The following is a 14500-nucleotide window of genomic DNA, read 5'->3' on the forward strand; positions in this document are numbered from 1 at the left end:
TTTAATTATTGGGATTACATCAAAGCTTGGGAATTTACAATCCTTGGCCTGCAAACCAAAATTTCAAGCATTCTTGGCTCATTTACTTCAAATGGACAAACAAATATTCCTTTCCAATTTGGTTCCATTCTTGGTGGAGCTTCTTTGGTCCAACTACTGAAATCTTTCCCCCTGAAGTTCTGGAGGGATACAATCTTTTCCTGAAACATTGGGACAAAGAGTTTAACAATTATCCTGATTGTTTAAACTTTTATACAATCTTTTCCCTTTCTTGGGTATTCTCTTGGAGGTACGGTCTTAAAGCCAAACCCCAACCAATTCTCAACAAACATGCCCTTATCAAGTGGTGGAAGGCTTTTGATGCTTCCAAAGCTCACAAGGATAAAGTAATTCAATGGTTCAAAAACAACCAGAAATATCTCAAGCATGCAAGTCCGCAAACCAGCCTCTTGCTAAATCAAAAGGCCCACATCACAGCGGCCCTTGCAGGAGCTTCAACAGAAGAAGACTTGCTAAGAAATCTTCAATCTGCTCTTCAATTATTGAAGGAACCAATTAAGCAAGCCTCATCTTCAAAGGCCCCTCAACACAAAGTCTCCGAGCCATCCTCTCTTGGGTCGTCAGATTTTGTCCAAACCACAGAATCAGATGATGATGACTTCTGCTAAGTTTGTCGTCTTGTAATCATTTTTATTCTGTAATAATTCAATTTTTGTACTGTAGCAAATAGTAAAATTGACTTTTTACTGTAGCAAATAGTGCCAGTCAAATAGTACCGTCTACCGGAACTATTCAACCGGAACTATTCAAACAGTGCCCAATCTTTTCTTTAAATAGGCTCATTCTGAACCTTGTTAAGGAGAGTTTTGGATAGAGCTTAGATAGAGAGTTTAGAGAGAGAAACACTGAGAGAATTCCTTCTGTAAGTTCTCCTTCAGTTTTCCTTTCTTTCAATCTTTTCTGTTTTTAAGTTTCAGTTTTTCAGTTTTTAAGTTTCAGTTTTGTAATCTATGTTTATGTAATATATATCTTGTTCAAGTTTTATTTTCCTGTTTATGGAAGGCTGAGCCTCCTGTTTTAATTCCTGTTTTTAATTTCTGCAAGTTTTATTTTTCTGTTTATGGAAGGCTGAGCCTCCTGCTTTAATTCCTGTATTTAATTTTCTGCAAAAAGCCCCTCCGTGGTGGCGTCCTACTTCTCTTAATCCTCTTCTCATTCCCCTCCTATATGAAAAAGATTTATTTTTAATTGTTAAACTCTTTGTCCCAATGTTTCAGGAAAAGATTGTATCCCTCCAGAACTTCAGGGGGAAAGATTTCAGTAGTTGGACCAAAGAAGCTCCACCAAGAATGGAACCAAATTGGAAAGGAATATTTGTTTGTCCATTTGAAGTAAATGAGCCAAGAATGCTTGAAATTTTGGTTTTGCAGGCCAAGGATTGTAAATTCCCAAGCTTTGATGTAATCCCAATAATTAAAGCCTATATATATATATATATATATATATGAGACGTGTATGCGTGTGCTTGTGTGTATATATATATATGCCTATTTTATGCACGATTTACGATGCAACGATAGAACGTCGGTGTGACGATTAGATCAAACCGACAAACAAAGGGACCAAAGACATGATGAAGAATAGTAGTCAATTTGTCCCGACTCGAAGGCAGAATAAAATAATTGACCAACTGGTGCCCTAGGTTACTATTTACCCATGATGACACACTACTATTAATCAATAGTAAGCACCATGATGGCTTCTAGTTCCCATAAACCCCTCCTGAATGATGCCTGGACGAGTACAGACCTGCAGCAACACCTAGAACCTTGTGATAATCATCTTGCATGCAATTCGTGGTGCAACTTGGTTAAGCTCTTAATCTTGATTTGCTTAATTTAGCCACTTACAGCTTATAAAATGATACCATTTGAACCCCTTAAGCCTCAGACATTCCATTCCAACACTTAGCTTCTTCAGATAGTGCCCAGAGAGCTCATAGAGGGTGAGAGACCGAGAAGAGCTTCATAAGCTTCTTCTCTTCGATTCTCTCAAATTACTGAGTGTTAGAGAATAATTTTCGTTCCACTGAGTTCCTGAGAGAGTAAGGATTCGATCTGGGTCAGTTTCATGAAGCTTTGAGCCCAGAAAACCCAAACCCGCGAGCACCCTGCAACTCCGACGAGCATTTTCCAGAATCCGGCGAGTGCTCCGACCTGTAACTCGACTTTTCTCACGTTCCATACCTCCATAGCAACACCCATTAGCACCAAATTCATCCCCATAACCTGTAGAGCAAGTCCCAATTCCCGGAACAGCACGACGGTGATGATTTCAGCATCTCCGATCATCTTCTCCGGCGAACCTCGTCTTCTCCGGCGAGTGAGTTTCTGCAACTCTCTCATTTTCACGTTGTTTTTGATCCAAAACTTACCCTTAAGCATGTTAGGACATTTTTAGGAAGCTTTAGACTAGTTTGGAGCCTCGAATCACCACGAATTAGAAGAACCAATGTTTGAATTTTAAATCTCGAATGAGCTATCGGGTTGAGCTTCTGGCCTCGAGTTAGAGTGCCAAATCAATCATTTTATGCTTCTGGAAAATGGTAGAGCCTTTTAGGATAAATAGAATCGATGATAAAGCTCTGAGGTGAAAACCCCCAATTTCACCTCACGGCCGACTCAAGAGCTAGCAAATTGAGGTAGTTACAGTGCCTCAATGCTTCTAATAATGGTTTAGATGAACTCATAAGGTTGGAAACTATAGGAAAAGAGTATCAGAAGTTAGTTTTAGCCTAGTTTGTGAATTTCTTAATTTGCAAGTAAACTTAGGATTAATTTGAACTTAAGCTAGACTAATCAACTTAATTAAGTGATTCTGAACTTGATTATGAGTTAGGGATACTAGGAATAGTATAATGAAAGACCAGAAGTCAGAAGTCAGTAGGTTAGCATGATGGATTAGGAAGTTAAGTTAGTAAGCTAATGAATAAGTGATTTTGGCAAAATGGCTTAAGGAATAAGTTAAATAGTCTAGAAGTGATTTTGAGCTTAAGGACTGAGCTTAGTAACAGAATCAGGTCAGTAAAGAAAATTGGTTAAGTCTAAGAGTAGAAGGGTAGTAAAAAGAAAATAAATTTAGGACATGAATTAATTTATATTTTTAGCTTTATAGATTTATAACCCGACCATAATCCATGATGCAGAGCGTGAAGGATCAGGCTCTCAAGTTTCAAAAAAATCATTGAGTCACAGGTAAGGGGAGTTAGACAAGACCTTGTCTTGGTACATGACGAATAAGTAACCGTTAAAGTGATAGTAGGCATATTATTATTTACTCGCTTGTTTACAATTATTGTTGAATTTTGTGAAGTAATGTTGAATATTGCTTGTGATTCATACGTGAGTTGCTTGTGAATGATGTATTGCTGCATTGCTAGTATGAAGATAAAGTATACAATGAGATATGGTGATACTTAGAAAATCGGCCTAATAGCCGGATAAAAGAATTGTCTTACGACAATATGAATCTAAAAACATCTGAGGTAGGAGCGTACAGAGAAATAATTCACCGGCTTAATGTGTTATTGATACTTGGATTTGAAAACTTGACCTACCCGTCACATGTTAGGAATCACCTTAGGAAGATAGATAATAATAATTATAAAATGGAATTAGTGAGCAAATAGGTGATACCCTTTTTATTTAAATCAATTAAGAAAAGTACATAACCATTACCGGGTCGAATAACTATTTTCTGCCCTAAAACTCGACTACTTGGTCCCTTCGGAACTCGCCTCCAAACACAATGAGGCGCACTTACTTGAAGAGTAAGGTACGAATGTTTGTTTCTAGTTCGCTAGAAACTCGAGAGAAGAATAAGGGGGCGATGGATGATGTTTGTAAACAACCTTTCGGATCGATAAGGAGTAGGAAAGTGCTATCATTACCACTAAAGAGAGTGGGAATACAGAGACGCCAATGGTGGTCTCGTTTAGAGATGAATAGACCCGAGACTTACAAAATGAATCTACCTCTCCATCAGCTACCGGCAGGATCCGGTGGGTCGACCTGATGCAACGTACCAGGAGTCACGAAGTTGTGTATTTCTCTCGGAGAGCTACTGAGCGATCATGTCCGGTAAAGAGTGGACTGTAAGGAGTGTCCATGTTCCTGAGACGACTTTCCGAAGATTAAAAGAAGCTAAGGCTTCGGGCGCCATAAAATATACTCATCACATGATAAATACAATTAAAAAGGTTGGCGATGAACTCACCATTTCGTAAAGAAGTAGTGAGAGAAGTCAATTCGAAGGACGAAGATATAAGGCGGTAAAACCTCATACTATGTATGATTTGTATGTGCTTGTTGACATGCTTGTTTTTAATAGTATGTTATCTTGAACTTTATCGTTGATTTTATTTGACATGTGGCTTGTGCAAAGTCGTGTTTGACTCACCCTTGCATTATTTTTAATATAAAGCAGATCACAGGTTAGTAGATGAGCCTCGATCCCTCGAGTACTCGCCATTCATGCTGATTTCTCGTCCCGTACTGGCTGGCATCTTGACCCCGCTACCGGTTTCTGTTTTTATTCTGGACTGACCATGTTGTGATGCAAGGTACCCGGATCTGATGAGCTTGGCTACCCAGTACCCATTCCCCTCATGTTCTCATTCTATATGCCGAGGCATACCCGGAGGTTCCGTCCGCCCGTTCCTGATCTGCCACCACAGCCTCAACCGGAGGTGGATCCAGCGCCCCTGGCCGGATTGTGTTCCAATCCGCAGGTTGGTGTGAACCCTATGCCCTAGGAGGAGCCATTCCGACCCGTACCGATCCGAGTCAGGAGCCCACAGGAGATTTTTGGGCCTAATCAAGCACCTCAGGAGCCATTAGGTTCTCCGTCTTAGGTCGACAGCAAGGAAAAGGGTGCGGTCACCAAGCTTTTCAAGAGATGCCTGAATCTACAGACAACGGTTCGTGAAACCCGATGGATTGGGGGAGAGAGTGTCTATGCCAGTGCCGGAGGAGGGGAGCAGTGGTGACATGGAGGAGGATCCGGAAGAGGAGGAGGTTGGGGAGTGAAGCCTATGGTCCGATGATAGTTCTCACCAGTTTTCTCAATTAATTAAGTTAATGGTTGATGATGCCTCGTGGGGGATGTGTATACCCTCACTTGAACGCTCTCTTGCTTTTGTCATTCGAACTTTATAGTGGCCTTGGCCACGCATGCTATGTGTTTAATGTTTCATTGTGTGCTAACTTGCTTGCCTTTAGGTATACAATCATCCATCTGAAAAGGTTAGAGGGGAACTCTGCGACCGTGACAAGTCGTAAGTTGTCTTTGAATCGATGCATCATTAGAACGCTAACACTAACACTAACACTAACACTAATGCGACAAAAAAAAGGCTCACCCATTCATAAGTGATAGGAGTTGGGTGAATACGTCACTTGTGGAAGAGGGACGCCACAAAAAGCATACACTCCTACCATCTCCCAAGATTCTTTGTACTCCTTGATCGACCAGCCATCTTCTTGATTTTGGTAGCAAGTTCGGAGGAGATCCTTCCATCAAGAAGAAAGTTTACCCCCCTCCTCCGGATGGTCACCATACCTCGGGATATCATACTTAACTTTTAAAACTTGTTTCCAAAGGCTACCATCCTCCACTAGCAAGCGCCATTTCCATTTACCGAGTAAAGCCTTGTTGAAAAGGCTCCAATCTTTAAGGCCCAAGCCTCCCAAGGTTTTTGGTTTGCATATGTCCTCCCACTTCACCCAAGCTAGCTTATTTTGGCCTTCCGCACCTCCCCACAAGTAGGTTCGCATTAATTTGTTGCAAAGTCTCACCACACCTTGGGGCATCCTAAAGAAGGATAGGAAGAAGAGCGAAATCGAAGACAAGACACTCAAAATCAGTGTTAAACGGCCCCCAAAAGATAATGATTTCTAACGCCACCGAGTGAGTCTACCCTTGAATTTCTTCACCACCGGATCCCAAAAAGACAACTTTCTAGGATTTCCACCCACCGGTAGACCGAGGTAGGTAAAGGGAAGCTTCATGGTTTTGCAATTCAAGAGGTCCACCAAAATGAGGGAGAGAGATCCATCTACTTTCACTCCACCCAACTTACTTTTATGGAAGTTTACTTTGAGCCCTGACACTAATTCAAAGCATCTCAGTACAAACTTTAGAGTTAAGGCATTCTGGATTGAAGCTTCGCCACAGAAAAGAGTGTCATCCGCAAACTAAAGAAGCGAAGCTTCCACCTCGTTTGATCGACCCATCTTATGACCAATAAATTTTTGGCGCTGAACAGCTTGTTTGAATAACCTATTCAACCCCTCCGCCACAGTCAAGAAAAGGAAATGAGCCATTGGATCCCTCTGTCTTAGACCCTTTTCCATCACAAACTCCTGACAAGGGCTCCCATTGACAAGCACTAACACACTTGCGGACCGCAAACACCCTTCAATCCAAGAAATCCAACGGCTATTAAAGTTCATTCGTTTCATCATGTAGGTTAGAAAAGCCCAACACACCGAGTCATAGGCCTTCTCAAAGTCGACCTTGAATTTCATTGTCTCCTTCCTTTTGCATTTCGCGTCATGAACAAGTTCATTAGCCACCAATATGTTGTCCAACATACTTCTCCCTTCAAGGAAGGCCGATTGTTCTCCACTTATAAGGTTTGGAAGGACCTTTTTCAAGCGGTTTGCAAGGATTTTGGTGACTATCTTGTATATGCATCCAACTAGCGAGATCGGCACCACATCTTTGCTCCAACGTTCGAGAGAGACAAACAGCGACTCGACCCAGCTAGAGTTTCCCTGAAGGTGCTCCCTAAGGTCGGTTCCTTCCGCCCCTGAGAGAAGGACTAGGTCATCCCCCAAATGGCGAACCTTGATGGTGCTAAGGCCTTCAAGGATGAGGTTTTCCTGCAAAAGATGAGCTTTCTCTGCCTCACGCACACGACCCACCAAGCTCATTGCGAGCCAATCTACCACTTTCTCCTCTATTTGGAACGCAAGAACTGGTACGCTTGCAGGGGTGCTAATGGATGCAACCACACTCACCTGGCTTTGATTCAACTCCCCTCTGTCTGCTGAGCGTCGTCCCTCATGCCCTGTTGCTAAGGCTTGCGCAAAAGACCTCCCAGGCACCACCCAGTTGAAAGCTTCAGGTGTCTTGTTTCTATATGGTGCACCTTCGCAGGAAAGTGATGCTTATCAAATAGTGGACGATTGACATCCAGCTTCCCCCCCCCCCCCCGAATGATAATCTGGTCCAACTTGGTTTCCAAAGCTTTAGGGTCCAAAATCTCTAGAAACCGCAGGAAGCCAAACCTGTGCCCTGCCCTATCCCTCTTCTTTGGAATGAAAACATCCCTAACCTTGCCCCACCATTGGAAAACACCCCACATTTGCACCTCTAAGTGGCTCTCAGGGAAACGGGTAAAGAAGAAAGTAGTCAAAGTGCCCCTTCCTCAAGCATGCTCCCTGTCTCTGAACCTGCTGCCACGCTTCATTGATTCTCCCTGTCCCTTGATCGCCCTGCTCGCCTTCCACCGCTAACTAGCCCGCTCGCTCTCTCCCCTGCTTCTTTCTCTTCTTTCTCTCTCATCTCAAGTATTATCAAATATTATACTTCTTCATTTAATTATAAAAACTATTTAATATAATGAGACAATTTTAAGTTTAGGCTTTTGCATGATCAATGTTATGTCGTATTATTCTAACAGTAAAATTATAAAATCTATATTTTACAAATTAAACAGAAAGAATTTACCAAATATGCCAAAAAAAAGTAAATAGATTTTCATTATCAAAAGCAAATATCAAATATGTTTGGGGTCACGACAAGCTGCAGAGAACAGAGATGCATTATGCATAGATGCATGTATCTTCTTCCTTTCGACAAATAATTGCATACATTTATGATATCAAGCAAGTGGAGGATTACTTTATTGCAAGTTGGTCACAAAAGCCCAAATTTAAAAAGTAAAAATCATTCAATTCAAAGCAATTGTGTGCATTCTTCTGTTAGTACTATTTTCTAATACCTCCCTTTCGTCCGGAGAGATAAGAAACACTTATACGGTTTAATTAATTTTGTTAATTTTTAGAAAATTAATTTTGTTAATTTTTAGAAAATTAATTTTTCTATTTTATCCTTTAAAATGTGTTTAATCTTTTTCATTTATTGTTTTTACAAGGACACAATTAGGAAAAATATCATTTAATGCTTTATTGAAATGCTAAGTGGACAAATATATATGAATAAATTTTTTTCTTCAAAGTTGAGAGTTTAATAAGGATGAGTAGTAATATCATTAAAACGAGACATGACTTTTTTCCCTGCTTTGTTACACCTTTTCTTTTGGTTATTGGGAGGGAGATCCTTTGTTAATTAAACTTGTTTCAAAGACTATTAACTACTGTATCTCATTTTGTGGATATATGATTGTTTCAATTTTGAATATGTATTATTTTGGATAAACTAATTTCGTTCTAAAAATCAGAAGAAAAAAACCGTTAGTCATGTCAGATGTCCTTTAATAGGAAGAAAACGAGGGCACGCCGGCGGCTGATGTAACAGCTAAAACAATAGGACGAAAGCATAGTATCATGATATCATGATATAAGACAAAGGAAGTTTGAACTGGAATTAAATTAAAGAGCACTCACTGTAGGGGTAAAAATATTAGCCTTTGATAATAAGGGAATCTATGAGCCTCATTAATTAATAAGTATCTTATTGAGAAAAAATACCTCTTTTACTTTTTTTTTAAAGCAAAATATATTGATAGAATTGAGAAATATCCACTCTCAACATGAGTATAGTAACCGAACCAAGTTATTAAATCGGTATAGACTCAATTCAAACATAAAATACCCAAAAACACCTCGATAGCAACCTCACAAGCATAAACACATGGTTACTAATATTAAAAAAAAATTGCTCTAAAATATAATTTTATTGGAAATGTTTAAAAAGCTTCTTGCTATATTTTTATCAAATAATTGTACCAATAAAAGAATTCCTCAAATAAAAATTAAAAAAAAATATTATATACTCGATAGATTGTTAAATATCTAAGGCTCTTTCTGTAACATAAGTAGTATAAATTGGTAAATTTTAATCTAATTTTAAAGTTATAGTAACATGATATTTGAAAATTTGGGTTTTCGATTTGCTAATGATTTAGGCAACCCCAAATATTTGTCAAAGATCTCTACCGCCTTACCCTCAATAGCTGCTTGAGCTAATCTGACACATTTCAGCTTTGTAAAACTGAAACTTGTAAAAATTAACCATTTGACTAGAAGACATTTTGTAGGACTTCAGGATCTCTCCAATGGCCTATGCCTCCTCTGGAATAGTCCTAGAAAAAAAATAATACTACCATCTGCAAAAAATAAGTGAGAAATTACTGGTGCTATCCGAGCTATTTTAATCATGCCTAGTTGAAGTTTCCAAGCCCCTTTTAAGCTAACAGGACCCTTTGTCGGAGCCTCCTATGAGAATAAAACTAGAAGTAGACTTACCATTTAGCATATTTGAAAATGATACCAAAATTACATAGCACATTAATCAAATCAATCCAAAACAAGGGAAAACTCGAAATAAAGTATCATAGAGAAACTCTCATTCCACCCTGTCATAGGCTTTAGCTATATCCAACTTACCAACCATTAGCCCTTGGTTGCCAAAAATCTAAATATCAGATCCGTAAGGCAAACCAATAATAAATAAAGCTTAGAAGTGACACAAACATAGACGCCAAATCTTAGCTAGGGTTTCATGTTGTTTGAATGAACAAATGTATTGAATTTAGCTTATGTGGAGGAGTCGCCTACCCTTTTGTTCCGATCGAACCTTCGATTCATTTGGAGTTGCCCACGTTTCTATAATGTTTCTTTGACTCACGTGCCCGTTCTAGTGATGCTACTTTCCTCACTTTTTTTAGTATTGCAAATTGCTATTTACAAACTACCTCTAGTTATTTTCCCCCTTCCTTTCATAGTACATTTCAATAATAAAAATTAAATCCAAACACATCCATCCTCCTTCACCAATAATCTCAACTCCACTATATTATAAACAATTATTGATTCTATCTATTATCTATCAATTCTTGGTCGTCATGTTTTTCCCTTTCTATGTGGGTATATAAAGCTGGAAAGCACCCCAAATCTATTCTAACTCCCACAGAAAAAGTGCTTATACCAAAAACAGCTGAATTTGGTATCTCCACTACTTTGATTAATTCTAAGACATGGATTTTGATTCTTCTTTCTTTCAACACCAAAACCTTAACTCCTCCTTTTCAAATCCTTCTTTTTCTTCTGAATCTTTCTCTTGGGAAGATTTCTTTTTCTTCAATGAAGACAACAACACACTTCTTCCCTTCATTGAATCATCTTCGGATTCCAACACTTCAGGATCTCAGCTTAGCCTCACTGAATCATCATCATCAACAACACAAGAAGTCTCGTCCAATTCAACTCAAACCGAACAAGTCAAATTAGAACCACACACATCATCATCACCGCCGCCGCCGCCATCACCGCCGCCTAAGGAGGAAATTACGAAGAGGCCATTCAGGGGAGTGAGGAGAAGGCCATGGGGGAAATTCGCAGCCGAAATAAGAGACTCCACGAGAAACGGTGTTCGAGTGTGGATTGGCACGTTCGACACGGCTGAAGCAGCGGCTCTAGCTTATGACCAAGCGGCTTTGTCCACGAGAGGTTCCATGGCAGTGCTGAATTTCCCCGAGGAAGTGGTGAGGGAGTCACTGCAAGACATGGCTAACAAGCCTTGCGAAGATGGTTCCTCTCCTGTGTTGGCACTCAAGAGAAACCACACCATGAGAAGAAAGTCCAAGTCCAATAAGGCAACAAGTCACAAAAGGGCTAAAAGGGAAGAAACAATGCAGTTGGAGATTAATCTCTCCACAAATGTTATAGTTTTGGAGGATTTGGGTTCTGAATATCTTGACCAACTCTTGAGCTTGACTTCTTCTCAAGAAATCCCATTTGGTAGCTAGCTCCTCCGTAGTGTTGAATTTGGTTATTCTTTCATGGTAAATTCTTTCTATTCCGTTTCCGGATTAAGATCTCCCAATGAAATGAAAGTGCATCACGTCAATTAAAAGTGCATGAATATAAAATTATAATTATACAAGATTCATTTTTAATTGAGTTAGCAGGATTTCATTGGTGATACAAGAAATGAGACACCATTTAAACTCAAATGATTTTAATCCACTCATTTCTTTCTATTAATATCTTTTTCATCATCTTCCTTAAGGAATTTCTTCCAGCTTCCTCCAAATGTAATTAGAGAGAAGATTAGAGGGTCCAATATAAAAATTGGCCCTGAAGGAAAAATTACCCAAACAATTATTGTTGTTGAATGTCTATAGATGCTATTGCGTTCACAGAAATCTTGGACGAGGATTTAGATTTTGGTTGTAGAATTTTTAACCTGCATCATCTTTGACCATTTAAAATTTATTTCTAATAAAATATTATGTTTGATATAAAAATGAATTAGTGAGACTCAATAGTACGTGGAAGATGTGCTTATAAAAAAAAAATAGTGGAAGATGTAAACGCAGCGCTCCTGCATTTATCTTTGGCTTAAATAAGTTTTTGGTCCCTAACCTTTACTAAATGCTTGGTTTTCATCCCTCGCCGGAGCAAAGGTGGGTTTTAGTCCCTAACCTTTGCCAAAAGATTTGGTTTTGGTCCCTCCAGAGCTCTGAATTAACGCCGGAGCTCCGGTGGCCCATGTGGCATGGCCACATGGGATTAATGAGGCCAGTATTAAATTTTTTTTTCATATAAATTAAAATAGGAAATTAGCCTAACTAATTAAAACCTAATTTACTAACCTAATTAAATTCATATGTTCATTCTCTCTCACACGTTATCTCTGTTACCTCTCTTTCTCACCATCACCATTTTCTCCTTCTGCTTCAACCAAGCACCTGAACACCACCGCTTCTTCCTCTTCCACTCGAAAGCTACCACCCCATCATAACGAGTTGATCTGTTTCCAGCCACCACCGTCGCCCTCCTCCTCTATTCAGCGAACTCCAGAGCCACAGGCACCACCATCACGTGACAGGTCCAGCAGTCGCGAGCACGACCGGCACCACCGTGGGATTCTCTTCATGACCGTGAAGCTGTCACCACCAACCGTGGAAAAGACAGCAAAAAGGAGCCACCAGTGTTAACTCCTCTCCTATTTTCCGGTGAGATCCGGCGAGATGGATGAGCTAATGGTGAAACCGACATCACGACTGAAATCCCTTTGAAGCCAGCTTCAAAACCCCTAAATCAATTTGATGATCGGCCACCGTCTTCTCCGGCGAGTCTTTGCCGGCAACTTGGCTCGCTCGGAATCTAGTTGTGTGTGTGTGCTCTATAGTGTTTCGGGGTAGGTTATGATTATTGGGTTGTAATTTTCGTGGTGTTGTTTGGTTTTTGATTGTTGGCACTATTCTTATTCTGAGTTTAAGCTTTTGGCTATGGGGTTTTGAGGTGAGGAGGAGAAGAAGAAGAGGAGGAGGATGAGAGTTTTTTATTTGATTATGCTTTTTTTTTATTATGTTTTTTTTGATATTTTAATTGGAAATAAAAAAATTTTCACATCATGTTCATTAATCTGATGTGGCAATGCCACATGGGCCACCGGAGCTCCGGCGTTGACTGAGAACTCCGGAGGGATGAAAACCAAATATTTTGGCAAAAGTTAGGGACTAAAACCCACCTTTGTTACGGTGAGGAAGGAAAACCAAGCATTTGGTAAAGGTTAGGGACCAAAAACTTATTTAAGCCTTTTATCTTTTCCATCGTAGGGGAATGATTAAAGTCACTTTTCTTTAATAAGAAATGAACTCAACTTTTTGGTACCAGTTTCAAAAATCAGGAAAAAAAATATTGTGGGCAACCTCTCTAAATCTGTGAGTCATCTTGCATCCTCTCTTGAGGTGGGTAGGAGCCCTTGGAAGTGTGGAACTAAACTGCATTTCTCAATTTACTAATATTAAAAAATGTTAAAATTCTATTTTAAATTAAAATGAATCCATTCACTTTGACTTTTGAGAACTATTTACTCATTCGTTCCTATTTATAAGACGTAAAATAAATTTGTTGGTATTCCTTTATATAAGACCTTTACAAAGTTTGAGAAACATTTATTTTTATTTTCCATTTATGCCCCTCACATTTATTGAGCTTTCACAGTTTTAAGATGTTGATTAACACTATTATTCAATTCTCTATGATGCTACCCAATACAAATCAAGGGTAAAAAGGAAAGAATATTTAACTTTTTTTTAAACCAAGACAATAATTAATAGACTTACATGTTTTCTTAATAAGCGTAATTTTTTGTAATATGTCTTATATTTAATAACGGAGAAGTAACACTACAAGAAAAACGTTATTTAGTGGACTAAGCGAAAGAAGTTTTGAGAATTCAAGAGAAGGTCACGACTTTAAATCTTTGTGTTAGATCCCAAATCAAATGTTTCTTAGCGGAGGTTTTGATAACCCCGCAAATGTCGTTAATTTTTAATAGTTAAGGGGGCTTTTAATAACCCCCGCAAAATATTTCGTTAGTTCACTCTCATCTCACTCTGAACTCGTTCTCATTCTCACTCTCTCCTTAACCATGGAAGCTCACGATTGCAACTAGATTCTCACTCGATTTCCACCGATTGCAACCTGATTTCTGTAAGACCCAGGATTTTAGAATTAAAATTAGTTAATTAATTTCCACCTCACGCATAGGATTTTGTGTAAGAGCGAGGGGAACTTGACTTGTGTTTAATGTTTGGATTAGCGTTAAGAAGAAGAAAGTTCAGGAAATGGTTAAGAATAGTTCTATAGTCGCTATAGGTTATAGCACGAGCTTTATTCACTTCCGCCTTAGGGTGAAAGCGTAAGTAAAAGGCTAATCCGCTCTTAAAGCACTGTAGAAGCGGAATTCAAAAATATTCAGAGGATTATAAGACCTATTCCCCAAAGACTCCCGAAAGACTCGACAAGCTCTGATACCACAATGTAACACCCCGATTTCGGTGGCGTCACTTTAGTAACTCAAAATAAAATAAAGCGGAAAAGCAGGTATTTTTTTTTTGTTTTGTTTAAATAAAAAGACTTGTCGAAATAAAGACTCAACCCAATCGCGATTAACAGCGATTAATATACAATACAAGCACAGCCCTCGCTGCAACTAAACATCGTCACGAGTGACCTCCAGTGACGGAAAGGTAGTGCCCGTGGGCAAATATGTACAAACTAAAACAAAGGTTAAGTATTCTGAGTACAGTCCTCCAACGAAAGTAAGTCGGCCCAAAACGGCCTCAAAAGACTTCCTACGTCCGACAAACTCCCTGTGATCCTCATGGAAGGGAATCACATGAAAAGCTAATAGTCGGGGACCTGCCCTGCCCCAAAATAAGGAATGACAATCAGAG

At 39.3% G+C, this 14500-nt stretch overlaps 1 protein-coding gene across 1 annotated transcript; it reads left to right on the forward strand.

The window, feature by feature from the left end:
- The first annotated feature begins 10186 nt into the window (after nucleotides 1-10186).
- On the forward strand, nucleotides 10187-11308 carry LOC130721351 (ethylene-response factor C3-like). The gene has a single exon (XM_057572131.1). It carries the CDS (start codon nucleotides 10286-10288, stop codon nucleotides 11054-11056), a length of 771 nt encoding a protein of 256 aa, XP_057428114.1. The 5' UTR covers nucleotides 10187-10285; the 3' UTR covers nucleotides 11057-11308.
- Nucleotides 11309-14500: the final 3192 nt, after the last annotated feature.

Source organism: Lotus japonicus, chromosome 5 (assembly GCF_012489685.1).
Source record: "Lotus japonicus ecotype B-129 chromosome 5, LjGifu_v1.2".
NCBI classification, from domain to species: Eukaryota; Viridiplantae; Streptophyta; class Magnoliopsida; order Fabales; family Fabaceae; genus Lotus; species Lotus japonicus.